The sequence below is a fragment of the Haliaeetus albicilla genome, chromosome 29 (assembly GCF_947461875.1).
Source record: "Haliaeetus albicilla chromosome 29, bHalAlb1.1, whole genome shotgun sequence".
Taxonomy (NCBI): Eukaryota; Metazoa; Chordata; class Aves; order Accipitriformes; family Accipitridae; genus Haliaeetus; species Haliaeetus albicilla.
The window spans coordinates 3,684,217-3,710,282 of NC_091511.1; the positions used below are offsets into that span (position 1 = coordinate 3,684,217).

The window sequence follows — 26,066 nt, forward strand, 5'->3', positions numbered from 1 at the left end:
GTGGGTGGGGGGGCAGAGGGGTGCGGGGGGGACCCCCGGCCCGTCACACACGCAGGCAGGCGCTCGGGTGACCCTTTATTGCTGGTTTTAATACAAAAAAAAGGGGGGGGGGGTGGGGAGGGGGGACCCCGGTGTCCCCGGGGGGGGGGGGGGCAGCCCCCTCACGCCTGCAGGGGCATCGTCACAGTAAGGACCTGTGGGGGGGAAGGTCAGAGGTCAGGGGTCAGCTGGGGGTGGGGCCTGCTGGGGAAGGGGTGGAGACAAGAAAGGGGTGGGGCTAGAAGGTGGGTGGGGCTAAGAATCACCATGGTTACTGTTACCTAGGTGATGTGGTGGGGCGGGGCTAATTGCAGGGAAAGGGGGCAGGGCAGTGGGGGTGGTTACCTTGGTTCGCCGGTGGAAGCGGGCGTGGCAGCGGGCGGGGTCGGGGGGGAGGGGCAGCCCCAGCTCCAGGAGGGGGGGGCCCCCCTCTGCCCCCCCCAGCACCAGCCGCTCCTCACTCAGCCCCAGCCACAGCGACCCCGCCCCTGCCTGGGTGGGGCAGGGTGGGGTCAGGGGAGGGGCCAGACAGCCCCATCCCCACCTCACCCCTCAGTGTCCCCCCCCAGACCTTTACAGGGGCCCCCCACCCCTCCAGACCCCCCAGGATCAGGTCCAGACCCCCCAAGATCAGGTTGAGCCCCCCCCCAGCCCCCCAGTGCCCACCCAGGCCCCCTCCCTGTTCCACCCCCCAGCCCCCCCCTCGTGCCCCCCAACTCACGGCATGGGGCAGGAGGACGCGCGCCTGCAGCACCTGCGGGTGCTGGGAGGAAGGCTCTGCCACCACCACGAACTGGGGGGGCCCTGGGGGGCTGTGGGGGGGATGTAGGTCAGGAAGGGGGGTCCCGGTGCTGGGGGTCCCCCTCCCCACTTGGTCCCACGGCTCCTACCTGGGGGGCGGCGGCGGCTCCTGTGGGGGGCTGCGAGGAGAGGCAGGTCAGGGGGAGGTGGGGGGAGACAGGGAGGTCCCGGGGGACACCGGGGGTGTCGGGGGGGGTCCCACTTACTCCTCGAGCTCCTGGATGTGGGGCCGGGGCCGCGCCCGGATGTTCTGAGCCGAGATGGAGCCCATGAACTTGCGGTTCCGCAGCACCCGCCAGCCTGGGGGGGGACCAGGGGGGTCATGGGGGTGCGAGAGCCTCCCCCCCCCCCCCCGACCCCCCTCCTGGTGTCCCAAACGCCCCAGCACCCCACCGCTGCCCCTGTTCCCTCCCATTTCCACTCCCACCAGTCTGCCCCCCCACTCCCAGTGCCCCCAGGTGCTCCTCCTGCCGTACTCCTCCCAGTTCTCGTCTCTGTCCCCAGCCTGACGCCCCCCCTCCCAGTGCCCCCAGTCTCCCGTACCAGTCAGCTCCAGCTCCACCCCATACTTTTCCGACAGCCCCTCCATGGCTACCGTCAGGAAGAACTCCAGGTACAGTGGGTCAGCCTGGGGGGGGTGTGGGGAGGTTAGGGTCCCCCAATTCCCCTCACAAGCCCCCCCAACTCCCCCCCCAGCCCCCTCTCACCTGGAGAGTGCGGAAGAACCCTGAGTTCACCACCACGTCGTAGGCAGTGCAGCCCTGACCACCTGCAGGAGATGGAGGGGGGGTCAGGGGAGTTTGGGGGGCTGGAGGGGGGGTCAGGGGGGTTTGGGGGGCTGGAGAGGATCGGGGGGGGTTAGAGGGGGGGTCTTACTGCGGTCCAGTTCGGCGTGGGGCTCCCCCAGGCTCATGGGGATGCGGAAGGCCCCAGCAGCAGTGGGGGGGGCGTGGAGGAGGCGCTGCAGCCCGGGGGGAGACAGCGGGGGGGGGCGGGGGCACCTCCCCCGAGTGACAGACGTTGACGAAGACTTTGGCCCCCCCCGCCCGGGTCTTCACGCACAGCCCTGGAGGAGGGGGCGGGGGGGGGGGTGTCAGAGGGTGGCCGGGCCCCTCCGAGAACCCCCCCAACCCTCCCCGGAGCCCTCCTACCTGGCTGGGGGGTGACAGCGCGCGAGGGGGCCGCGGGGGGGGGCTTCTCATCGTCCTGGGTCACCTGGGGGGCGGCAGAGGGACGGCGCGGGTCAGTACCGGGACCCCTCCCCGGGACCCCCCCGGTCCCCAGCCCGGCCCCACCTGAAGCAGGAGCCGCCGCAGCGCCTCGTCATCCCCCTCCTCCGCCTCCAGCTCGGCCGACAGCAGCGACGGGTCCGCGGGGGCCGCCATGGGCTGCGGGGGGGGGGGGGCGGGGGGCACGGGGACGTGGGGAACCGGGGCCCGGGGGGAGGGGGGCCAGCGACCCCCAGGCCCCGTCGCACCCCAGGCCCTCCCGGTCTCCCCCAGCCCCGGGGACCCCCCTGGGGACCCCCCCAGCCCCCTCAGGACCCCCCTCAGCGCCCCCCCCCCCGGCCGCCCCGCGCAGCCGTTACCGGCCACCTCTCCCTCCCGCCGCGCGGCACTTCCGGTTCCGGCTGGGGGCGGGGCCCGTCTCTATGGTTCCGCGGCGCCGGCGAGGCCGCTCCCTCCGCCCGGGTGCTCGTCTCGCTGGTGCGGCGGCAGCGATGGCGGTGCTGGGACCCCCCCCGGTCCCGGGGATCTTCAGCAGCATGGACGAAGGGCCGAGACCCGGGGGGGCCGCACTGGGGGAGGTGAGGGGGTCCTGGGGAGCACTGGAGAGGCATATTAGGGGGTCCTGGGGGTGTGTGTGGGGCTGGGGGGGGCAGGGGGGACCCATGGAGGGACATTGGAAGGGTCCTGGGGGGCCATGGAGGGGTCCTGGGGGACTCAGGGGGCTCTTGGGGGTCTCCTGGGGGGCTGGGGGGGGGCCGTGGGGGTTCCCGAGGGAGCAAATGGGGCTGGGGGTGGGCGCTGGGGGAGCCCACGGGGGGTCCTAGGGTGGTTTTGGGGGGCCCAGGGGGTCACAGGGGGAGCCCTGGGTGACACTGGGGGGGCCCATGGGGCCGGGCGGGGGGTCTGGGGGACGCTGGGCAGGTGGGGGAGGTGGAGGCCTGCAAATGCCTGGGACCCCTGTGGGGGTGGGTTAGGGGCCCCCCCCAGACACCTGGGACCCCTGGGAAGGGTCAGGGTCCATGGGGTGGAGGTGGGGCCTGGGCACCCGGCGTCCCTGGGGGGGTGGTGGGGTGTGCTGGGGGCAAAGTCGAGGGTGGGGCAGCGCTGGGACGCTGGGGTCCCCCCCCCCGTATCCCCCCCCCGGGCCGAAGGTCGTTGTGGGGGGGGAAGGGAGGTGCTGCAGCCTTGAGGGAATGCCGGTGCCTGGGCCCTGCTCTGGGGGGGGGACGGACTCAGGCATTCGGGACCCCCCAGGCATGGCTGGAGACCCACGGCCGGGCCCTGGGGCACTTCGTGGCCGGGACGTGGCTGAAGCCGCCGGGACGGGGGACGCTGGAGTGCCGGGAGGCTGCCACGGGTAGGGGGGCTCAAGGGTCAGGGGTCAGGGTGGGGGGTCAGGGTCAGGGGTCACGCCTGCCCTTTCTCTCCCCCCCCCCCCCCCCAACCCCCAGGGCGGCTGCTGGCGACGGTGCTGCGGGGCGAGGAGGCCGACCTGGCGGCGGCTGTGGAGGCGGCGGCGGTGGCGGCGGCAAAATGGGGGCGGCTGGGGGGGCCCCAGCGGGCCCAGCACCTGCAGCGGTGAGTCACGGTGACCTTTGATCTCTGACCCCTGTCTGTGACCCTTGGCATCTCACCCTGTGGGGCTTCCCACGACCCTTTGTGCCCCCTTACGACCTTTCATTTCTGCCTGTATCCCCCTTTTCCCCTTGCTGCACTGTGACCTCGTGTGACCCCGTGACCCCCCACGACCCCAGCACTGTCCCCAGCTTCGTGACCCCATGCGACCCCAGGACCACCACCTGCTTCCCATGCCCCCGCTGTGCCCCCCTGCGCTCCCCCCATGTCCCTGTACGCCTCCATGAATCCTCTCGGGGCCCCCCCCGTGTCCCTGTACCCCCTACATGTCCCCTCAGGTCCCCCCCGTGCCCTCACCCCCCCGTCCCCCCTCTGTCCCCGCAGGCTGGCGGCGGCGTTGGAGCAGGGGGCTGCAGGGTTGGGGGCGGTGGCCGCTCTCTCGGGGGGGCGACCGCTGGCCCAAGCCCTCGGGGCCGACCTGGAACTGGGGTTGCGGCTGCTGCGGGTGCCGGCAGGGTGGGCTCAGATCGGTCCCCCCGGCCTGGGCAGCTGGGCCCCCCTCGGTGAGTGTCCCCCGGGACCCCCGGGACCTCGGCGCTCCCCGGGACCCCGCTGAGCCCCCCCCTCCGCCGCCGTCCCCAGGCGTGGTGGCCGTCCTCGTGTCGGGTCCCTGCTCCCTGGCGGCGCTGCTCTGGAAGCTGGGATCCCTCCTGGCGATGGGTGAGTGGGGGGTCCCAGCCTCCGGGGGTGGGACCTGGCATTCGGGGGAGCCAGGCGTGAGGGTGGGGGGGTCCCCAGCGTGCGGGGGGACACCAGGCATGTGGTGGGGGGACCCAGGCACCTGCGGAGGGGAGCCAGGCATTTGGGGGGGGCAGGGAACCCTGGTGTCCAGGTGGGGGGCCCCAAGTGTCAATGGGGGGGGTGGGGGAACCCTAGTGTCCAGGTGGGGGGCCCCAGGTGTCAAGGGAGGGGGGGGACCCAGGTTTTTGTGGGGCACAAGAAACCCCAGTGTCCAGGTGGGGGGACCCAGGCATCTGGGGAAGGGAGCCAGGTGTTTGGGAGGGGGGTGGGGGGGACCCAGGTGTTTTGGGGGGGGGGTGGGGGGACCGCAGTGTCCTGGTGGGGGAACCCCGGCCCCCGGGGGACCCAGACGTCCCGCGCAGGCAACGCGGCGCTGGTGCTGCCGCCGGCTGAGGCCCCGCTGGTGCCGCTGCTGCTGGCGGAGCTGAGCGGGGGGGGGGGGGGTGCTGCCCCCCGGGCTGCTCAACGTGGTGACAGGGACCCCCTGCCTGCGCCGCGCCCTCCGTGCCCACCCCGGCGTCGCCGCCGTCACCTTCCTCGGCGCCCGGCAGGTACGGGGGGGGGGGCCAGACCCATAGGGGGATCCCTGCGTCCCTCGTGTCCCCATCATACGGGAAATCGGGACGTGGGTGGGGGTTCCCCACGTCCCCCCCATGTCCCCCCGCATGTAGGAGGAGGTGCAGGATGTGGCCTGGGGCTCCCCGTGCCAGGGACCACGGCTCGGGGGGGCCCGGGGGGGCCGCATCGTCGTCATCGTCCTCGACTCGGCCGACCTGGACAGTGCGGCTGCTGCCATCGTGGGGAGCGTGGGGACCCCCCCAGCCCTGGTGAGCAGGGGGAGCTTGGGGGGTGTTGGTGGGTCCCAGAGGATCTGGGGGTTCCTGGGGGGGGATCTGGGAGCATCCCAGGGGCTCCCTGACTCCCCCCCCCCGCTGCGTCCGCAGTTCCCGTGGGGGGGCTGCGTGGTGCTGGTGCAGGAGGGGGTGGTGGCACCGCTGGAGCGGCGACTCCGGGCCCGACTTGGGGGGCTGCGGGTCGGGGACCCGCTGGACCTCGGCACTGACGTGGGGCCGCTGCCCCCCACGGCCGCCCCCCCCAAGGGGGTGGTGCAGGCGGCCCACGAGGAGGGGGCTGAGGTGAGGGGGAACAGGGGGACGTGGGGGGAGGATACTGTGGGGGGGACATGGGAGGCTGGGGGGACGCGTGGGGGGGCTGAGATGAGGGGGGACAAGAGGGGCAGCGGGAGTGGGGAGGGTACACAGGAGGACATGGAGGGGCACGGGGCTGGGGGGGGGCAACATCAGGGGGGACGTGGGGGGTCGGGGGGGGCGTGAGGTCTGTTCTGGGGTACCCAAACGCTGGGGGGTCCCCGGACGCCGGGATCCTTCTTCTCCCGTAGGTTTTCCAGCCGCCGGTGACGCTGCCCCCGGGGGGTCGGTTCTACCCCCCCACCCTGATCACGGGGGTGGCCCCCACCTCACGCTGCCTCCGGGAGCTGGTGGGTACCGGGGGGGGGGGCCCAAAAAATGGCGGAGGCAAAAAGAGGAGGGGGCGGCACAGACAGCCAGGGGGTGGGGGGCGCAGGGCAGGGGGCTTGCGGGGGTGCAGGTTGGGGGGGTCTGCCGACGTGTGCGTGTCCCCCCGCCAGGTGCCGGGGCCGGTGCTGGTGCTGTTGCCCGTCCGTTCCCCGGGGGAGGCCGTCACCGTGGCCTCGGGGCTGCCCCACGTGGCAGCCGGCGCCGTCTGGGCTCAGGATGTGACCCTCGCCCTTGACACAGCTGACAGGTGACCCCGACCTTTGACCCCTGACCCCCCGTGACCCCGATCCTCATCCCTCTGACCCCTGACCCCTGACTCCGCAGGTTGCCCCTGGGGCTGGTGTGGCTCAACGCACTCAACCTGCTGGACCCGAGGGGGGGCTGCGCCGGGGGGGACGGGGACGGCACCGGCCTGGAGGTGGGGGGGGGGGGGCACGGTGGGTAGGTGGGGTGGTCCTGGAGGGGTTTGGGGGGGCTCTGGGCTCCCTGGGGAGGTCCTGGGGAGTTTGAGGGAGCCCTAGAAAGGGTTTGGGGACCCCAGGGTGGGCCTGGGGGCTGCAGGACCACGGGGGCCCTGTCCCAGCGCGGATGGGCCGTGCCCCCCCCCCAGGCGCTGCGAGAGTACGGGCGTCCCCCCTGGGAGCCCCCCCTGGGGCTGGGGAACCCCCCCGAGACCCTCCAGGACCCGGAGCTCAGGTAATGCCCCCCCCCCGCCTGCCCCACCGTGCAGCTCGAGGACCCCCCCCCCCCGTAGCCAAGCACTGTGACCCCTGACCTCTGACCCTGTCACCCCCAGCCCAGAGCCGGTCCGGGGGGGGCCCACAGCGGCCCCCAACTCTGCTGACGTCGCTGCAGCCTTGGAGGCCGCCCGCCGCGCCGCCCTGGGGTGAGGGACAGGGGACGGCTGGAGGGGTTGGGTCCCCGGGGGGGGTCTCAGGTCCCCAGGTCCCTGGCAGGGGGTGTCGGGTCCCCGGACCCCCGGGTCCCTGCCAGGGCGGGTCCCCAGACCCCCGGACCCCTGTTGGGGGGGGTCTCAGGTCCCCGTGTCCCTGGCAGGGGGTGTCGGGTCCCCGGACCCCCGGGTCCCTGCCGGGGGGGGTCTCAGGTCCCCGTGTCCCTGGCAGGGGGTGTCGGGTCCCCGGACCCCCGGGTCCCTGCCGGGGGGGTCTCAGGTCCCCGTGTCCCTGGCAGGGGGTGTCGGGTCCCCGGACCCCCGGGTCCCTGCCAGGGGGGTCTCAGGTCCCTTGCACGGGGTGTCAGGTCCCTGGACCCCCAGGTCCATGCCGGGGGGGGTCCCCAGACCCCCAGACCCCTGCCGGGGGTGGTCTCAGGTCCCCGTGTCCCTGGCAGGGGGTGTCGGGTCCCCGGACCCCCGGGTCCCTGCCGGGGGGGTCTCAGGTCCCTTGCACGGGGTGTCAGGTCCCTGGACCCCCAGGTCCATGCCGGGGGGGGTCCCCAGACCCCCAGACCCCTGCCGGGGGGGGTCTCAGGTCCCCGTGTCCCTGGCAGGGGGTGTCGGGTCCCCAGACCCCCAGACCCCTGCCGGGGGGGGTCTCAGGTCCCCGTGTCCCTGGCAGGGGGTGTCGGGTCCCCGGACCCCCGGGTCCCTGCCGGGGGGGGTCTCAGGTCCCTTGCAGGGGGTGTCAGGTCCCCGGACCCCCAGCGCTCCCTCGGCCCCTCGCAGGTGGTCGCGGCTGCCGGCGGCGGCTCGTGCCCGGGTGCTGCGGGGGGCGGCGGCGGCGCTGGGGGGGAGCGGGGCCGCGGGACCCCCCCAAAAGGGCGATAACGACGACGGGGACGAGGACGGTGAGGGGCGGCTGCGGGGAGCGCTGCTGCGGTGGGCGGCCCGTGCGGAGCTGCTGGGTGGAGTCGTGCAGGTGGGTGGGGCCTGTGAGGGTGGGGGCGGTGGGAGGGGAGGAGCCTGAAGGAGGCGGAGCCGGGTGAGAGGGGTGGGGCCTGAGGGTCGCACCTTGGGGGTTGGGGAAGAGGGCGGGGGCTGCAGGGGGTGGGGCCGGGCAGGAGTGGGCGGGGTGAAACGGGGGGGCTGCAAGGGGCGGGGCCAGGCAGCAGGGGCGGGCCCGGGGATGCAGGGGGTGGGGCCCGGCAGGAGTGGGGGGGGCGAAGCCGGGGGCGGGGCGATGGGTCCGGCCTGCAGGGGGTGGAGAGGGGGCGAGGCGTGTGCCCGTGCCCGGGGTGGAGCCTTTGGTGGGGGCGTGGCTAATGTGTTCCCGCAGGAGGGGCCCGGGGGGCGGGCCCTGGTGACGCGCAGGCCGCTGGGGGTGGTGGGCGTGGCCTGGAGCGGGCCCCGCCCCCTGCCCCGCACGCTGGAGCTCCTCCCCCCCGCGCTGGCGCTCGGCAACGGCCTCGTGGTGGTGGCGCCCCCCAGCGGCGTCGGCCCCGCACTGCGGCTGCAGCAGGTGGGGACCCCCCCGGAACCCCCCGGTGGTCCTTCTGGGGCTCCCCCCGTGGAAACCCCCGCACCCTCCCAGGGATCCCCCGTGGGTCCTCTCTGGCCCCCCCCCAGGACCCCCCTGCTAACTCCCTGGTGATGGTCCCGGGACCCCCCCGGGGCTCCCCCCTGTTCCCGTTCGCTTTGTGTGGCGTAAATCGCCCAATAGCCCCCCCCAGACCCCCCCAACTGCCCCCTGGGACCCCCGAGCCCTCCCAGAGACCCCCCCAAATCCACCCCTGGGACTCCTAACCTCCCCCAGGGACCTCCGAATCCTGCCCTGGGCCCCCCCAAAATCCCTCTGGGGACCCCAGCCGCCACCCAGGAACCCCCAAAGTCCCCCCTGGGACCCCAAAAATCCCCTTGGGGACCTCCCAAACTCCCCCTGGGACCCTCAACTCCCCCCCCCATTGCCCTTCTCAGCCCCCCCCCCCCTCGACTGACACCCCCCCACACACTGACCAGCCCCAGGACCCCCATCACCCCACGACCATTCCCCCCCCTGTCCGTCTGTCCCCAGGCGCTGGTGGCTGCTGGGCTCCCTGGGGGGGCCCTGGCGGTGCTGCCGGGGGGGGCTGGGGGCGACGGGGCGACGCTGGCGCGACACCACCCTGATGGGCTGTGGCTCTGCGGGGGGGGCACGGTGAGTAATGGGGGGGGGCATGGGGGGATGGGAACTTGGGTGGGGAAACGGGTGGGGGGGGACACGACATGGGGGGGACTGGGGAGGGTAGTGAGCTGGGGGGGGGGTGTCCCTGTGGTACTGGGGGGTTTCCCAGTCATGGGGGCAGTCCCTGGGGGGGGAGGTGTTGGGGGGAGGTGTTGAGGGGGGGGATGTCCCTGCCCTGGGTGCCACCCCAGCAGCCCCCCCCCCCCCGTCCTGTGTCCCCCCCCCCCAGGACCCCGACTGGGCCTCGGCTTTGAGCGTCACCCACGTGTGGGTCCCAGGAGGGATCCTGGGGGGTCCGGGACAGGACCCCCCCTCCGACACCGAGCGGGAGCTGGAGCTTCGCTGCACCCACCCCCGCTGCCTGTGGGTGCCTGGGGGTGACCCCTGACCTGCGACCCCCAACCTCTGACCCCTGACCTGCGGCTGCGACCCCCAATAAACCCTCTCCAGCCTCTGTCGCGTCTCTGTCTATAAAGGGGGCGGACGGGGGGGGGGGTCCGGTGTGTCGTCCCCCCCCGCACCGGCAGGGGGCGTCCCGCACCGCCACGTGCCCGGCCGCCCCGGTCCCCTCGCGCTCGAGGCAGCCGCGCCCTCGGGTTAGGGGGGCGTCGCGGGGGGGGGGGGGGTCCCGGACACCCGGGTCCTTCGGGGGGAGGAGGGGACCGGGACGTCTGGGTCCTTCGGGGGCGGGGGGGGGCGACTCCCGGACTCCTGGGTTCCCCTCGGGAGGGGGGTGGAGGTGCCCGGGGGGGTGGGGAGGGGAAGCCGGGACGCCTGGGTCCCTTTTGGGGGGGGGGGGTAGGTGGTGGTGGTGTGGGGGGGGTCCCGGACGCCTGGGTGTCCCGTGTCCCCCCACCCCCCCCCCACCCCGGACGCCTGGGTCCCTCTTGGCCCCGGTGCCGCTTTCACTTTCGGCGGCGGCTGCGGGGGGGGGGGGGGGGGAAGTTCGTAGGAGGGGGGGGGTCCCGGGTCCTCGCTCACCTCTCCCCTCGGCCGGCCCCGCCCCAGCTCGGCCCTGTCATGGACCCGGCCCCCCCCGGCTCCGCTCTGGTAAGTGGGGACCCCCCCCCCCCAGACCCCTCAGCCCCCCCCTCCGACCCCGCTTCTCCCCACGGAACGCCCCCATAGCCCCCCCCCCAATGCCTTGGACCCCCATGGGACCTCCAATCCCCCCCTCCGGCGCCCCCCCCCCCAGGTCCCCCCACCTCCCCGGTGCCCCCCCCAGGTCCCCCTCCTGCTCCTCCTGGCCGTGCCCCCCCCCGGCATCTGCTGCTCCTTCGACTTCAACCCTGTCAGCAGCACCTTCAGCACCCATGTGGACGCCCTGGTGAGACCCCCACCGGACCCCTCAAACCCCTCCGGGACCCCAGGGACCCCCCCCGGGGCCCCCCCAACGCCCCGAACCCCCCTGACCCATGTAAACGTCCCGGTGAGAGACCCTGAATCCCCTCAGGACCCACCCAACTTCCCCAGGAGCCCCCAAATTCCCATGGGACCCCCAGGAGCGCCCCCCCCCAACCCCCTGAACCCTCTCATTCCCAGGGAAAGCCCCATCCTGGGTTGCCCCAAACCCCCTGACACCCCCCTAGATCCTCTGGGACCCCTGCCCAGACCCCCTAGATCATTTTGGGGACCCCTTAAGACCTGCCCCGGTCCTGCAGACCCCCTGGCTGATCCTGGACTACCCCGTGGCGATGCCCAGCAACCTGGACATGGTGAGTGAGAGCTCCCGGACCCCCGCGTGTGCCCCCCCCCCCCAACCCCGTGCCCACCCTGTGTCACCTCCCCACGCCACCGACCCCCAACTGCCCTCCCCTCCTGCACCCCCCTGACACCCTGTGCCCCCTCAAACTCCTAACTCATGTCTCCCTCAACTCCTGCCCCCCCCCCCCCCACCCCACGACCCCCCCGGGCCCCCCAGGACAGCCGCTGCTCCGACCTCTGGGGGCTGCACTTTGGGGCGGTGGCATTGGGGCGCATGGCAGGGGTGGCGGGGGGGTCGCTGGCCCCCCGACTCCAAGCGGTCGCTGCCCACATCGCCTTCGTGGCTGAGTGCCGCATCCATGTGAGTTGGGGTCCCCAGGGGGGTGGGGGGCACCTCTGGGGGGGGTCCTGAGGGGATGAGGAGGAGCTGGGGAGGCTCTGGGGGTCCTGAGAACAGATTGGGAGGGGCTGGCAGTCTGGGGGGGGGGGCTTTGGGGACCCTGCCAGAGTCTGGGGTGCTCTGGCAGGGGCTCTGGGGAGCCATGGTAACTCTGGGGGTCTCGGGGTGGGGGGCTCTGGGGTGGCTCTGGAGACCCTGCAGGGATCTGGGGGTTCCTGGGGGGGTTGTCTCTGGGGGGTCCAAGGTAATTCTGGGGCTCTCCGGGTGGGGGCCATGGGATCTTTGCTGGTGCCAGGGGGCTCTGGGGCATTTCTGGAGCCCCCTGGGGGTGAGGAGGGGCTTGCGGCCCTTGGGCTTCTCAAGGGGCCCTGGGGGGGGTCCCAGGGGGGTTTGGGGGCTCTTGTGACACCCTCCCCCCCCAGGACCCCCAGGGCTGCGTCCGGCTGGAGGTGGTGAATGTGTCGCAGCTGCTGGGAGCCCTCGTGCAGCACCTGGGTGGGCTGCAGGGGCGACCCCCCCACTTCCCCGGCTGCGCCCACCTGCGCTGCCGCCCAGGTACCACCCCGGCGCCCCCCGAGAACCCCTGCAGCACCTCTGGGCTCCCTGACCCCTCACAGACCCTCCCCACGGGGACACCCCAGTGAGGGGGGGCACTCCCCCGACCCATCCCACCACACCTATCCTCAGGGATTTGCGTCCCGGAGAATTCTTGGGACGCTCCTGGGGACCCCCACCCCCTGGGAGCCTCCTGAGCCCCCCAGGGCCTCCGAGCTCCATGGGGATCTTCCCAGGACCCCCCCAGGGACCCCCTAAGCTCGTATAGACCCCACCCAAATGAGGGGATACCTTCTTGCAGCCCCCCAGGAGCCTCCAACCCCTGGGGACCCCCCAAAGCCCACCCAGGACCCCTCTGAGCCTCGTCTCCCCCCAGGCCCCCTGCTGACCACCCCTGCGGTGCAGCATGAAAGGACCCCGGGGTCAAGGCTGGGCCCCCCCCACCCCTCCGGTATCCACGGGCTGGTGCTGCTGGGGGGGCTCGGGGGGGCCCTGGGCCTGGCGGCAGCGGTCTGGGTCCTGTGGAGGCGGCCCTGCACCCAGGTGGGGACACGCTGGGAGCACTGGGGGGTGGGTGGGGGGTGCGGGGGTACCAGAAGCGCTGGGGAGGAGGGTGGGGGTACAGGGAGCAGTGCTCTGGGGGTGCGCCGGGGGTGCAGGAGGCACTGGGATGGGGGCACTGGGAGCACTGGGGGTGCGGGGTCGTCCCCCGTCCCAGCCCCTGCAGGGGACATCGGCATCCGAGCAGGACGGGACCTGAGTGGCCGAGACGGGGAGCCAGGGACGGACTCAGGTACTGGGGGGTGTCCCCCGTCACCGGGGTCCCTGGGGGGGGGCTGCCCAGATGACTGGGTCCTCACCCCCCACTCCCCTCCCCATTCAGGCTGGCCTGAGATGCTGGTGCCACAGGATCGGGACTGCAGGAGAGATGGAGACCCCCCGGATCCGCCCCTGGAAGCACAGAGGGACCGTGGGGGCCGCAGGGGGGCCCCTCTGGGGGCTGTGACGGGACCCCCCGGAGCCACGGAGAGACTGGGGAGCCCCGGCCCCCCCCCAGCCCCCCCACAGGGCCCATAAAATTGATGTTGAGACGTTGACTCTGAGCCTGGTTTGGGGGGGGTGGAGCCTGTAGCACCCCCAGCCCACCCTGAGCCCCCTGCACCCCTCATGCACCCCCAGTGCGCCCTGAGATGGCAGTGCTGGGGGGATCCCTGGGGCCCTGCACTCCCAAACCCACCCCAGACCCACCGTGGGAACACAGGGCTGGGGGGGGTTCCACAAAATTCCTCTTGAGGTGTGTCCCCCCCCAGCAGCTGCCCTAGCCTTGTGAGGGCTCAGCTAACGAGGCGCTGCGGCTGCCCCCACTCACGTGCTGACTCGGGCCAGGGGCACCCACTAATGAGGCTGGGGCTGGGGGGGGGCTGGTTAGCTTGGGGGACTCCCCCACCCTGATCCCGCTGGCAGTGTAAAGAGCCCTGAGATGGTGCTGCAAATGCTCCTGTCTGGGACTGGGAGAACTGGGGTGTGCTGGTAAGAGGCACGGGGGACCTGGGAGAGAACTGGGATGGGCTGGTAAGAGGCTGGGCAGACTGGGATGGGCTCGGGTGGACTGGTGAGCAGCACTGGGAAGACTGGGATGGACTAGGGAAGTCGCAGCGGACTGAAGCCGTGGTGCCCAACGGGTCTTTATTGTGGCGGGGATCTCACAGGGGTGGGGGTCTCCGGTACCGCAGCTGGAACTGGGGCCAGGCGGCCATGCCACTGGGCAGCCCCAGCCCATGGCGGGGCAGGAGGCAGAGCAGGGCCAGCAGCAGCAGCAGGGCCAGCAGCGCCGGTGGCGACGGCAGGGCCAGCAGCGTCCGTGGCGGCCTGCTGGGAGGGAGAGCGAGGGGCCGTTAGCCGCAGGCTGGCCGCCCGAGCCATGGCAGCGCTGCCTGCTCCTGGCTCTACCTCTCACTGGGGCCTGGGCACTGCTGCGGCTCCGCCGGCTCCTCACCGTCCCCCCCCAGGGCTCCGGGCGCCGCCGTCCCTGCGTCCTCCTCTGCTTCCCCCGTCTCCTGGGCAGAGCCATGGGCCGGCGGTCAGCGGCTGGGGTGCCCCTCGCCAGGACCCCCGTGCCCCCACCCTTACCCGGCACGTTGCTGCGATCTCGGCGCTGAGCGGCTGTGCTGGGACGACGGCCTCGCCGAGTGGGCACCACGGCCGCCTGCGTGAGGAAGAGGAGGTGTGAGGCACCGTGAGGGGGTGCCTGGGCGGCTGCGCCGGGTGGGGGCCCCATCCTGCCCCGCGACTGGTGGCCCTGGGGGAACCCCCCGGCTCCCTCAGTGGGAGAAACGCACGCTGCACCGTGGAGGCGCACGGCCGCGGCGCTGGCTGCCACGTGCCCCCGTCCCGTGGCGATGTAATGGTGTGGCAGCAGAGCCAGGCCGGCAGAGCGGGATCTGCCAGGCAGTTGTCGGGCAGAGGCTGCGGTGTCCCGGCTCCAGGTGCCCCTGAGCACCTCCTGCCGTGGCTTGCCACGGCATGCTGCCGGCAGCCTTGCAGCGGGGGTCCCTCATGCCTCACTGTCTCACGCCAGGGGTTGGTGCTGCAGGCAGAGGTGGACCCCCCCCTTTCTGCCAGTCCCAGTTTTCACCATTTGCCCCTTTTTTCCCCCCACTTAAGGCTTTCGGAGCCGGGCTGCCAGCCAGTAGGATGCTGTGCAACACAGCTGGCACTTCCTATCACCGAGGAGCTGGAGCTGAGCTTGCGTGCCAGTGCTGTCCCACCCACGCGTCCCTCCTGGCCCGGTGGAGGCGGCGACGACGTACATGGCCCAGGCATCCTGCATCCGGCCCAGCTGGTCGCGGAGCCGCATCGTCTCCAGACGCAGCTCCTGGGGGAGAAGAGGTTTTCGGACGCTGCGGGGTGTTCAGGCACTTTCTGCGCTGCTCTGCCATCCCCTGGGGCAGGACTGGTGGGACCCGGCACTGCCATGGGTCGCCAGTGCGGCTGCTGGGCGCTGGGTCTTCCCCACAGCCCCCCGGGATGGGCTGTTCGGTCAGCACCTGCACCGTGGCCGGAGGGGCCACAGGCTCTCCCGCTGTGGCAGGGGGCTGTGGCCGCCTTGGGGCTCTGCGGCTGCCTTGGGGGTCTGCCTGTGGCCCGGGGGCTCTGGCTCTGCCTGGCGCAGGGCTCCCTGTGGCCAGGAGGGGTCGGGGGGCTGCAGCCCCCCGGCCGAGGAGCATGACGGGGCTGGGTATGCCGTACCTGCACCGCCCTGTCGTACTCCTCCAGCGCCACCGTCAGCTCCTCTACCCGCAACCCCGCCTGCGGAACAAGGGTGGCAGTGAGGGGGCGCAGGGTCTGGGGGGGGGGTCTCCGGCTGCGGGAGGGGACTGCGGGGTGGCCTGAGGGCTGAGGTGGTGGCGGCCAGAGCTATGTGCATCCCCGGGTGGTGCTTACCTGGGCGAGGGCCACATCCCGGGAGGAGAGGAGCACTGTGCAGCGGCTGAGCTGGGCCTGGCAGAGGGAAGAGGCCGCATTAGCCAGAGCGTGCGCGGGCGGCTGTGCCGCGGCACGGTGGCAGAGACGGTGGGGCTGCCCAAGGACAGGGTGCTTGCCGCTGGGCAGGGGGACAGACACCCGCCTTGTTAGCGCTTAACGAAGTGCTTGGCACCGGCCAGGCGGTGTGGACGCCGCCAACGCCGCTTACCTCCAGGTCGGCCATCTCGGCTGACAGCGCCTGGATCCGCTGCCTCAGCCCACGGCCTTCGGCAACCAGCCGCTGGTTCTGCTTGGGGCAAAAGGGGCTGGTGTTCACCGCAACCCTGGCACTGCCGGGGCAAGCCCCCTTCCCCATGGCCCCCGGTGGTGTCCTCACCTCCTCCTGGAGGTTGTTGGCTTGCAAGCTCAGGCACCTTTGCTCCTTTTCCTGGGGAGGGAAGACGCGGGGCTCTGAGCTGGTTCCCCGCGTGCCGGCTTGGCACCTCGGTGGCAGTCGGGGGCTCACCGGGAGTGAGGAGGCCGGGCCTCTCACCAGCTGGCGTGTCTGCTGGCGGAGCTCGCTGTTCTCCTCCTCCAGCCCCTTTGCCACGGCCTTCAGGTCCTCCAGCTCCTCGGCGGTAGCTCTGGCCTGCTCCAGCGCCTGCTGGCTGCTACCGGGGACAGCCAGACACCGGCGCTTCGGTGCGGTCCCGGAGCCCAGCAGCCCGGACCGTCCCCCTCCCCGGGGGTGAGCATCCACTGGCAAGGGGGTGGCCAGCCACCCCAGCACCCACCGCCTGCCCCCACACCCCTGGGCGCAAGGATGGTGTGGGGAAGCCCCCAGCCCTGCCTTGCGCCGATGCCGCACCATCGCAGCTGAGCCTTCAGCTGCGTCGTCTCCTCAGCCAGGTGGACGTTGAGCTCCTCGGCCAGCTTGACGTCCCACTGCAGTTTGGTGTTCTGGGCAGCCAGCTGCTCGGCATGGCGGCGCAGGCCAGTGGCTTCGGTGCTGTGAGGGTGGGATGTGCCGCTGGTTTGGGGATACGCTGAGGCTGGGGCTGGCATCGCTGGGGACCCCGGTGCAGAGTGTGGCTGGGGCCGGCACTAGGTCCCCGGTGAGGCAGCACTTACGGGCTCATGATGTCTGTGTTGCCGCCATCGCCCTCGAGCTGTGCAGCTGCCTGGGCTGTGCGTCCTTCCCCCGCTGCAGGACAGGCACAAGGGAATTTTTGGGGCTGCACCACGCTCCTGCCAGCAGCGCTGCCCGCGCGGGCAGTGGTGCTGCCGGGGGACGGCGGGCTTTTTCCTGACGCTGTCAGCATCTGTCTGCCCATCCACCCCTTTGCTGTCAGGAGGGAGCCAGGGCCAGCAGCACCAAAACAACGTCCCCAGGTTTCAAAAAAAATTGGCTCCTGCTGATGCTGTGCCTGCGAGCCAGCGCCCAATGTGCCTCCGCAAACACCATCATTGGCACAGCCTGTGTGCCGACCTGGCTGCTCTCCCCAGCAGGAAGGAAGGAGGAGACAGCTGCTGGTCTTGCTGCGGCTGAGGCGCCCTGTCGGGGCAGAGGGGGGCAAGACAGCACTCGCCGAGGTGAGGCAGACGCCAGCGTCCCCACTGTGGCTCTGGTGATGCCGCCCCACAGGGCACCGATTCCCCCTTCCCTCCCCTTGGCCCCTTCCTGCGCCGACACCCACCCGCCAGCACTAGGCCGAGGTCGCCTGCCGCCACGTCCCACTCCTCGGCGAACCGTGGGCCCCTGGAGAGATGGGAACTGTCGGTTGTGCCGGCCGGTACACGAGGAACCGCCTTCTGGCCCTGGTCCCCCGGCACTGACCCTTCCTGCTGGCACGACGCGATCCACTCCCTCATGATGGCACGGAAGGTGGGCAAGTCCAGTGCCGCGCCAGCCGCCTCGGGGTCCAGCATGCGGTGCAGTGCCCGCAGCTGGCCCTCCTCGCTGCTCTGCCCTGTCACCGCCTGCAGGTACTCAACCACCCGCCACGCCAGCACCGTCCCTGCGGCACAGGGTGGGGTGTCGGGCTGTGGGGCCACCCCCTCCCTCACCCATGGCCGGTGACCAGCTCCATGCGCACTCCCTGGGAGCAGCAGCCGGGGTGGGACTGGGAAAGGGCCAGGCGGGGGGTTTGGCATGGAGGCAACTTTGGGTCCCCGAAAGGCCTTCTGCCCTCCCCAGGTGGGGGCAGGCTGTGGGCGGGAGGGATTTTCCGGCAGCCCCGTCCCTGGTGGAGCTGTGTTAACCGCAGGTCGAGCCTTCGAAAAGCACCTTGAAGCCGTATCCGGGGCTGCGGCCCCCCCTGCACCAGCCCTGGCCCCTCGCTACCTGTCTGCTCGGGGTCGCAGACGGTGAAGGTGTAGTTGAGGACGAACTCCTCTGAGCAGCAGCTCCTGCCCTGGCGTGTGGCTGCGCTGTCCTGGGCTGCTGGGGGGGGGGGAACGGGAGAGGTTATGGAGGCACCTGTGCCCTCGAAACCCCCGGTCCCTCACGTCGCTGGCCAGCGGGAGCAGGCGGGCTGCCGGCCGGTACCCACTTTGCGACGGGTCCTGCGGGGTCTCTCCCTCCACAGCAGCCTCCTCGGGGGGGGTGGCGGTGCCTGGGGTGCGGGGCGACGGGTCTGGGGGCCCCTCCGCAGCCATGAAGCCGGAGACAGGAGTCGGGGAGGGGGGTGTGGGTGCTCGGAGGTCCCCTCTGCCCTGGGGCACGGCCCGGGGGGGTCCTGTGGGCAAGGGGCGCCGCTGCCCCGAGGGGAGAAGAGGCCGTGGGTGGTACCCGGGACCAGGCCGGGCCGAGTGGGGCCGAGGAAGGCACCGGGGGATGGCGGGGGACACCGGGGGATGGCGGGGGACGGCGGGGGGCACCGGGAGACGACGGGGGGCACCGGGGGATGGGGGGGGGGGACGGCGGGGGCCACCGGGAGACGACGATCTCCTCACAGGGCTGTTGGTGGCGGCGCGAGCCGTTCCCGCCCCGGGAGAGAGGCGGGAAAAGAAGGGGCGGGGCTGGGCGCGAGCCGTTCCCGCCCTGGGAGAGAGGCGGGGCTGGGCGCGAGCCGTTCCCGCCCCGGGAGAGAGGTGGGGAAAAAAGAAGGGGCGGGGCTGGGCGCGAGCCGTTCCCGCCCCGGGAGAGAGGCGGGGGAAGAAGGGGCGGGGCTGGGCGCGCGAGCCGTTCCCGCCCCGGGAGAGGGGCGGGGGAAAGGGGCGGGGCTGGGCGCCAGCCGTTCCCGCCGGTGCTGCTCCATGTGGGCGGGAGAATCGGGCGACGGCGGGTCCTACCTCCCCCCGTCCCCGTCCCCGTCCCCGTCGTGCTGCTTCCAGCTGGCTTTATTGACCGAGAGCCAAGGGAGAACAGAGATTGGGGAGCCCCGCGGTGCCCCCTCCGGCCCGGCCCCCCCTCAGAACCCCCGCAGCAGTTTCTCGTAGTCGGGGTCCAGGTTCCTGACCAGGAACATCGACAGCATCAGCAGGCAGAGCTGGGGGACAGGGTAAGACTGTTCTGCGGCTGCCCCGCAGCCCCCCCCCCGGCTGCCCCACTGCCCCCAAACCACCCCGTGGCCCCCCAAGCTGCCCCCTCAGCCCGGCCCCGCCGCCCCCAAACCACACTCTGGCCACCCGACTGGCTCACAGCCCGGCCCTGCTGCCCCTCAGCCCTTCGGACTGCTCCATAGCCCCATGAACTACCCCACCACCCCAACCTGCCCCGTGGCCCCGCAGCCCCCGGGCTGCCCCCCGGCTCAGCCCCCCAGCCCTGCGGCAGACCCCCTACCTCCAGCAGGCCGATGCCCAGGCAGATCCCCACGACGGTGACCAGGTTTTCGGCCAGCCAGCCCTTGACGCTCTCAGCGCAGCCCTGCCGGGAGCGGGGTGACAACCGGGGGGGCTGCTTGGAGCCCCCAGGCCACAACCCCCCTGTTTCTCTGCACTCCCCCAGAGCTCCAGGACCCCCCTGAGCCCCCCGTGCTGCACCTGCTGTGCCTTACCATGGGGAAGATGTCCTGGGAGGCAGCCATGGGGCAGAAGCCATGGGGCAGTGCTGGGGGGGAGCCATGTGTGCCGTTGGGCGCCAGCGCCTTGAGGCAGGAGCAGGCGATGGCCCCGTCCCCATCCCTGGGGGGGCCGTCGAGGCGGTTCCAGTCCTGGGGTCCATTCCAGCCACAGCAAGCAAGCTGGGGGCAGGTTGTCAGTGGGGCGGCCGTGAGGCTGAGGGGCCCCCCTGGGCCCTGTGAGGTCTCACCTGCTGCTGGATGGCATCCCAGCTCTCATGGGGGTCCCCGGGTGGTCCCTGGGCTGGGTACCCCCGGATCAGCTCCTGCACGTAGGTGGCCACCTTGGCGGCCAGCTGCAGGAGGGGTGAGCACAGCACTCAGCGGCTGCAGCATCACCCCACGGCTCTGCCCCACGGCGCCAGTGTTCCCCCATAGCCCTGCCCCATGGCCCCAGTGTTGTTCCCCCATGGTCCCCCCCGCACCGCCAGCACCCCCGGCAGTGCCGCACTCACGGTAACACGCTGCGTGTAGACGATGACCGCCACCGTGATCTGGGCAGCAAAGAGCAGCAGCAGGATCCCAAAGTACTGGAAGGCAGGGGGGGGAGGTTGGGGTCAGCTGGACCCCCACAGCCCCATGGCACCAGGGGAGCACAGAGGGGCCAGCGCTGTCCCCCCCGCCGCCCCACAAGCGCAGGATGTGGTGAAACCACGTGGCCCCGCGGCTGCCCCAGGAAATTGCAGCAGAACACCCCCCCCGCCCTCCAGCCGGGCCCCCAATTCTTGGTCCCCCGGCCCCCCCAGCCCGCCCCACTCACCAGCAGCAGCATGGCCTTGATCTCCTTGAGGGCGCCCAGGCATCCCAGGAAGCCCAGCAGCATCGTCACGATGCCGACCCCCGAGAAGATGTAGGACCAGACCCGCAGGCTGTACAGCGGCGACCCTGGGGGGGTGCGGGGGGTCAGGGCACCCCACGGCTTGGGAATGCCCCACGGCTTGGCTTGCCCCATGGCTCAGGGGTCCCTTACCCAGCACGGCGGCAAAGCTCTGCCGGTCGAAGAGGACCCAGAGGCCGAAGGCGAGGAGGAGGCTGCCCAGGGCCTGGGCGGGGGGGGCCGCGGAGGGGCTCGGCCCAGGTCAGCTAGTCGGGGTGCCCTGGGGCCTGCCCAGCTCCGCAGCTCCCACAGGCCCCAGGAGATCGCTGGCCCCCAACCAGCCCCCCACAACAGCATGGCTGGCCCCCCCCAGCCCCAAGTCCCCCCTGCACCCCCGTGTCCCCCCAGCCCCATGTCCCCCCATGTCCCTGCTGCACCCCCAAGTCCTTCCTGTACCCCAAGTCCCCCCACACCCCCACGTCCCCTCAGCCCATGTCCCCCCCCCGCACCGTGTCCCCCCATGTCGCACCCTGCACCCATGTCCCCCCTGCGCCCCCAGAGCCACACGTCCCCCCCCCACTCACAAAGAAGAAGAGGTTGAAGAGGAAGAGGAAGCACTTGGCAAAGCCGAGGCAGCTTTTGGGGTTCATGTCTGCAGCCGGGGGGGGGGAGGCACGGGGTCAGCACCCCCCCCGGGGGCCCGATCCGGCTCTTTCGGGGGACGAAGCCCCCCCCAACCCCCCCCAGCTCCCCCAGGCACCTGCGTCGTCGTCTCCCGTGGGTGGCCCCGTCCTCGGCTCCGTGTTGGGGCAGGAAGCGCTCGGGGTGGCGGAAGCTCCACGGGGGGGCGCGTCCCGCGTGGGGCGGCACCGGGGCCAGGATCGGGCCCCTCCGCACCTCCTGTTCGGGACCCACGGGACGGGACCCCCATCGGCCGCCCCGGGAAGGTTTAACAACTCCTTGCACCCCCTGCGCCCCCCCCCATCTCCTGGGGTACCCCGGCGGGGTCACGCGAGCAGAGACGATGGTGGTCGTGGTGGGGATGGGGATGGTGAAGATGATGCACCGGGGAGCCCCTGCCCCAGGTTTTGGGGCCGGGGGGTGGCGGGGGGGGGGGGGATCCAGGGGTGACGCCTCTGGGCGGCCCGACCCGTCTCCGCCTGTCCCGGCTGATGCAACCGGCCGTGGCACGCTGGACCCTGGGTGAGTGGGGCTGAGGGGGGCTGCAGGGCACCGTGGGCTGCGGGGTTGTGGCTGCAGAGCTGGGGGGCTGCAGGGCTGGGGGGGTGCCCTGGCACCTGGGTCCTCCTGCGGTTGCGAGCGGCCCAGGTCCGGGTTTCTGCTAACGAGGAGCCACAGCGAGTTTCGGGGCTCGCTCAGGGCTCACCCCCGGGGGGGCTGGCACGGTTGCGCCGCCAGCCGCTCTCGCACGCGTGGGCGTTGCGCGCACGGCCGCCGCTCCGCTCCGGCGTGCGGCGCCACGCGTGTGCGAGGTCCCGCAGGTCACCGGTGTGCGTGTGCCTGGCGCCAGCGTGACTGCGACGTGTCTGCGCGCCGGCAGCCCCCCCCCCGCCCCGCCATGCAGAAGGCTCAGCCGGTGCTGGGGGGGGATGCTGGGCCCCTCCAAGAGGAGGAGGTGCCCCCCCGACCCGCCTGGACCAGTAAAGCCCAGTACATACTGGCCCAGCTGGGCTTCTCCGTGGGCCTGGGCAACGTCTGGCGCTTCCCCTACCTCTGCCACCAGAATGGGGGTGGTGAGTGCTGGGAATTGCTGGGGGGGGGGGTGGGTGCTGGGAGTCCCATCACCCCCTCACCCCCCTATCCCCTCCAGGGGCCTTCCTCCTGCTCTACCTGCTGCTCCTCTTCCTCCTGGGCATCCCCCTGCTCTTCCTGGAGCTGGCGGCTGGGCAGTGCCTGCGCCAGGGCAGCGTCGGCGTCTGGAGGAGCATCAGTCCCCGCCTGGCCGGCATTGGGCTGGCCAGCTGCCTGGTATGGGGCTGGGGGCCGAGGGGGGGGGGTCTCTGGAGGCCAAGGGGGGGGGGTCCCAGGCAGCGCAGGGCTCTCAGGGCACCCTCGGTGGATGTGCCGTGGTGGGGACTCTTGGTGCTGCTGGGGGGTCCCAGGACAGCACCGCAGGATGCTCACTGTGGGGGAGGCTGCATCAGGGGACACTTGTGGGGTGCGTGGGGGTCCCTGGATACCACCGAGACTCCCCTGCAGCAGGGTCCTGGCTGACGTGCCCCCCGCAGGTGTGCATGTTTGTGGCGCTCTACTACAACGTCATCATCGCCTGGAGCCTCCTCTACCTCGCCCGCTCCTTCCAGCACCCCTTGCCCTGGCAGAGCTGCCCCAGCGCTGGCCCCAATCGCACAGGTGGGGGTCCCCAGGGAGCCCCAGAAGGGGGGTCTCGGGGCACCCCAGCCCTGCCATGACCTGCTGTGTCCCCCCTGCCAGAGCCCGAGTGCGCCCTGAGCTCGCCCACCACCTACTTCTGGTACCGGCAGACACTGGATGTCACCCCTGAGATGGGGGTTGGGGGGGGACTGCAGCCAGCCCTGGTGGGGGGGCTCCTGGGGGCCTGGGCCCTGGTGGGGGCCTCCCTGCTCAAGGGCATCAAGTCCTCGGGAAAGGTGGGTGATGTTGCTGCGGGGCTGCTGGAGCCGGGGGGGGGGGCACAGAGCCAGGGGACTGGAGGGGGCTGTGTGGTGCTGGGTGGGGGTGCTGGAGCCTGGGGAGGGTCCTGTGCTGGGGGTCTCTGGGGTGCATGGTGTGGGGGGGCAGGCAATGCTGGGGGGCGCATGGCACTGGAGGGGTGGAGGATTTGGGGTGCTGATGGCTCCGTGGGTCAGGCAGAGCCGGGGGTTCTGGTGGCCCCAGTGGCTTGGAGGTCCTGGTGGGTCAAGCAGAGCTGGGGGGTTGCGGTGGCCCCAGCAGCTCGGGGGTCCCAGTGGCCCTGTTGGTCATGGGGTCTGCCCCCGCAGGTGCTGTATGTCAGCACCCTCTTCCCCTACCTCGTCCTCTTCTGCCTCCTGGTCCGGGGGCTGCTGCTTGAGGGGGCCCCCGAGGGCATCCGCATCATGTTCACCCCCAAGGTGAGGCCCTGCCCCAGGGACCCCCAGCCCTGCCTGGATCGGCCCTGGTTGCCCTGAGCCCACTGCGTCCCCGTCTTTCCCCACAGGTGTCGGTGTGGGGGACAGCCCAGGCCTGGCGGCAGGCAGCCACGCAGGTCTTCTTCGCGCTGGGGCTGGGCTTCGGCAGCGTCATCGCCTACGCCAGCTACGGCGCGCGCCGCAGCGACTGCCACCGCGACGCCGTGCTGGTGGCTGGCCTCAACGCCCTCACCTCCCTCCTGGCCACCCTCGTTGTCTTCGCCGTCCTGGGTGCCCGCGCCACCCGCCGCACGCAGCACTGCCTCCGCAGGTGGGGGGGTGCCCCGTGGTTGGGGTCCCTGCACAGAGGTGGGGTACCATGCCCGGGTGTTGCACCCGGTGCGGGACCCCCGTGTCCCTGCGGCGACGCCGGCGCTCCCCTTGTCTTGCCCCCCTCCAGGAACGCAGAGCTGGTGTCGCGAGCGCTGGCGGTAGGGGAGCTGCCCGAGACCGCCCGCCCCCCTGGGAACCTCACGGCCCTGCCAGCCCCCCAGTACAGCGTCTGGCTGCGGGGGCTGCCCCCAGCCCTGCGGGATGCCCTGGGTGTCACCGACTGCCGCCTGGAGGAGGAGATGAACAAGGTGATGCCGGTGACAAGCTGGACACCCCCTGGGGTTGGGGTCCCCCAAACTGTACCCCCTCCTCAAACCTGTCCTACATCCCACCCCAGCTGGTGGCACAGCTGGGACCAGGGGGCTCCCCTGGGCAGGGCAAGGGGACCCCCGAGTCTGTCCCATCCCACACCCTGGGTGATACCCCCCAGACTGTTCGAGGGGTTGCCCTTGCACCATCCTCCATCCCAAAACTGGGGTGAGGGTTCTGACCCCCACGCTCCTTGCCTCAGGGAGTGGAGGGCCCAGGCCTGGCCTTCATCGTCTTCACAGAGACGCTGACGCTGCTGCCGGCGGCGCCACTCTGGTCGACCCTCTTCTTCCTCACGCTGCTGGGGCTGGGGCTGGGCACCATGTTGGGCACCGTCCAGGCTGTCCTCACACCTCTGCTTGATGCCTTCCCTGTCCTGCGCCGCCGCCGTGCTCTGCTCACTGGTATGGCTGCGGGGGGACAATGGATGGGGGCAGGCAGGGATGGGAGGGAGCCCCCCCCAAACCGCTGCTCTGCCCCTTCAGTGCTGTGCTGCGCCGGGGGCTTCGTGCTGGGGCTGCCCTTTGCCCAGCGCTCTGGCAGCTACTTGGTGGCCGCCTTCGATGACTACGTGGCCACACTGCCGCTGCTGGCTGTGGCCGCCTGCGAGGCCGTGGCCGTGGCCTGGGTCTACGGGGCTGAGAGGTGAGGGGGGGGAAGACCCTGACCACAGCCAACCCCCCCCCGCCGCGGACTGCCCCTTGACCCCCCCTGACCTGCCCACCCTGTCCCCCAGGTTCCTGGCTGCCGTGTGGGAGGTGACGGGCCACCGGCCGTGGCAGCTCTACGGGCCCCTGTGGCGCTTTGGCAGCCCTGGGGCCATGGTGGCCTTGCTGGGGGCCAGCCTGGGCCAGCTGGCCCTGCACCCCCCCACCTACCAGGCTTGGGACCGTGCCACGGTGAGACCGCAAGCTGCGACCCCTCACCAGCCAGCGTCCTGACCCATGCCCAGGACCCCTGTCCCCTGCGACCTCCCCTGCCCCTTTGTGGCCCCATGGCCCCCCCACACCCCGCGACCTCCCCTGCCCCTTCGTGGCCCCATGGCCCCCCCACACCCTGCAACCTCCCCTGCCCCTTCGAGGCCCCATGCCCCCCCCACACCCCATGACCTCCCCTGCCCCTTCGAGGCCCCACAGCTCCCCCACGCCCTGCGACCTCCCCTGCCCCTTCGAGGCCCCATGGCCCCCCCACACCCCATGACCTCCCCTGCCCCTTCGAGGCCCCCACAGCTCCCCCATGCCCTGTGACCTCCCCTGCCCCTTTGTGGCCCTATGGCTCCTCACATCCCGCGGCCTCCCCTGCCCCTTCATGGCCCCTTGGCCCCCCCTACACCCTGTGACCTCCCCTGCCCCTTCGTGGACCCACGCCCCCCCCACACCCCGCAACCTCCCCTGCCCCTTCGTGACCCACGGCCCCCCCACACCCCACAACCTCCCCTGCCCCTTTGAGGCCCCACAGCTCCCCCACACCCTGTGACCTCCCCTGCCCCTTCGTGGCCCCATGGCCCCCCCACACCCCACAAACTCCCCTGTCCCTTCGTGGCCCCACGGCCCCCCCACACCCTGCGACCTCCCCTGCCCCTTCATGCCCCCCCCGCCACCGGGACCCCTCGGCCCCCCTGACCGTCCTCCCCGCAGGCAACGTCGTGGCGGCGGCCTTACCCCCCCTGGGCCCTGGCCCTCACCCTGGGGCTGATGGTGGTGGCCGTGCTGCCCATCCCCCTCGTTGCCCTGCGCCGGATGCTCGGGCCACCCCGGGACCCCCCAGGGCCACGGGACCAGGAGGAGGAGGAGGAGGAGGAGGAGGAGGAGGAGGAGGAAAGCATGGCCGACTCGGCCCCCCCCGCCGCCCCCCCGGCCCCTGCCTCGCTGCCCGGACGAGCGGGAAGGCGCCCCATTGGAGGACGGCGAGGAGCTCTGCTTCCCGATTGGCCACGCTGCCTGAGGCGGGAGAGGCGCCCATTGGCGGTGCGGGGGGGGAGGAGCCGCGTTGCCATGGAGACGCTCGGCCACCACGTTGAAGCGGGTCAATAAAAGGGCCTGGAGGAGGCGGAGCGGAGCGGAGTCCTGAGGGGCGGGGCGAAGGGCGGAGCCGAGCCGGGCCGGGCCCCACCCACGGTGCTGCCCGTTTAAGAACGGCGGTGGCGGGGACTGCGGTACGTCATCCTTGGG

The 26,066-nt window shown here is 72.3% G+C and overlaps 5 protein-coding genes and 1 long non-coding RNA gene across 13 annotated transcripts; 3 read left to right on the top strand and 3 right to left on the bottom strand.

Annotated features, from left to right (window-relative positions):
- Positions 1-62: 62 nt before the first annotated feature.
- PIH1D1 (PIH1 domain containing 1) lies at positions 63-2,532 on the bottom strand. Its single transcript, XM_069774141.1, is given in 12 exon segments — positions 63-194; positions 385-531; positions 761-851; positions 930-959; positions 1,047-1,140; positions 1,384-1,468; positions 1,548-1,609; positions 1,717-1,804; positions 1,806-1,906; positions 1,992-2,055; positions 2,136-2,228; positions 2,429-2,532. Coding segments are annotated over 11 exon segments (885 nt in total). The 5' UTR covers positions 2,226-2,228; positions 2,429-2,532; the 3' UTR covers positions 63-161.
- ALDH16A1 (aldehyde dehydrogenase 16 family member A1) lies at positions 2,492-12,908 on the top strand. The gene is given in 23 exon segments (XM_069773885.1): positions 2,492-2,647; positions 3,324-3,426; positions 3,521-3,647; positions 4,029-4,207; positions 4,287-4,364; positions 4,808-4,875; positions 4,877-4,996; positions 5,117-5,272; positions 5,390-5,581; positions 5,845-5,943; positions 6,094-6,230; positions 6,308-6,401; positions 6,594-6,679; positions 6,780-6,869; positions 7,668-7,860; positions 8,218-8,400; positions 8,953-9,075; positions 10,328-10,429; positions 10,764-10,817; positions 11,024-11,167; positions 11,629-11,761; positions 12,138-12,304; positions 12,783-12,908. Coding segments are annotated over 23 exon segments (2,895 nt in total). The 3' UTR covers positions 12,894-12,908.
- A 4-nt stretch (positions 12,909-12,912) lies between these two features.
- On the bottom strand, positions 12,913-17,495 carry KASH5 (KASH domain containing 5). 7 transcript variants are annotated; one of them, XM_069774075.1, is made up of 12 exons: positions 16,924-17,495; positions 16,358-16,430; positions 16,095-16,235; positions 15,753-15,897; positions 15,624-15,674; positions 15,456-15,533; positions 15,206-15,262; positions 15,011-15,070; positions 14,572-14,636; positions 13,892-13,967; positions 13,712-13,818; positions 12,913-13,633 (listed from the first exon to the last, which is right to left on the bottom strand). In XM_069774075.1, the coding sequence occupies exons 1-12, from the start codon at positions 17,378-17,380 to the stop codon at positions 13,465-13,467; spliced, it is 1,479 nt and encodes a 492-aa protein (XP_069630176.1). In that variant the 5' UTR covers positions 17,381-17,495; the 3' UTR covers positions 12,913-13,464. The 7 variants fall into 7 exon arrangements, with proteins under 7 accessions (XP_069630176.1, XP_069630173.1, XP_069630174.1 ...); XM_069774072.1 differs by having other exon boundaries at positions 15,456-15,897; positions 16,924-16,985; positions 17,064-17,495; XM_069774073.1 differs by having other exon boundaries at positions 15,456-15,674.
- LOC138682799 (uncharacterized) lies at positions 16,454-17,610 on the top strand. Its single transcript, XR_011322723.1, has 4 exons — positions 16,454-16,618; positions 16,736-16,819; positions 16,931-17,212; positions 17,494-17,610. It is a non-coding gene; the product is annotated as an uncharacterized lncRNA (long non-coding RNA).
- A 942-nt stretch (positions 17,611-18,552) lies between these two features.
- On the bottom strand, positions 18,553-21,170 carry CD37 (CD37 molecule). Its single transcript, XM_069774385.1, has 9 exons — positions 20,865-21,170; positions 20,689-20,756; positions 20,258-20,330; positions 20,048-20,172; positions 19,743-19,817; positions 19,479-19,583; positions 19,225-19,410; positions 19,011-19,094; positions 18,553-18,717 (listed from the first exon to the last, which is right to left on the bottom strand). Exons 2-9 carry the CDS (start codon positions 20,752-20,754, stop codon positions 18,640-18,642), a joined length of 792 nt encoding a protein of 263 aa, XP_069630486.1. The 5' UTR covers positions 20,755-20,756; positions 20,865-21,170; the 3' UTR covers positions 18,553-18,639.
- Positions 21,114-26,010, top strand: SLC6A16 (solute carrier family 6 member 16). Of its 2 annotated transcripts, none has more exons than XM_069774384.1 (11): positions 21,114-21,307; positions 21,735-21,858; positions 21,936-22,093; positions 22,354-22,477; positions 23,086-23,196; positions 23,283-23,524; positions 23,654-23,834; positions 24,098-24,299; positions 24,381-24,540; positions 24,632-24,794; positions 25,533-26,010. In XM_069774384.1, exons 1-11 carry the CDS (start codon positions 21,129-21,131, stop codon positions 25,926-25,928), a joined length of 2,040 nt encoding a protein of 679 aa, XP_069630485.1. In that variant the 5' UTR covers positions 21,114-21,128; the 3' UTR covers positions 25,929-26,010. The 2 variants fall into 2 exon arrangements, with proteins under 2 accessions (XP_069630485.1, XP_069630484.1); XM_069774383.1 differs by lacking the exon at positions 21,114-21,307 and adding an exon at positions 22,559-22,734 and having other exon boundaries at positions 21,370-21,858; positions 25,533-26,003.
- The last annotated feature ends 56 nt before the right edge of the window (positions 26,011-26,066 follow it).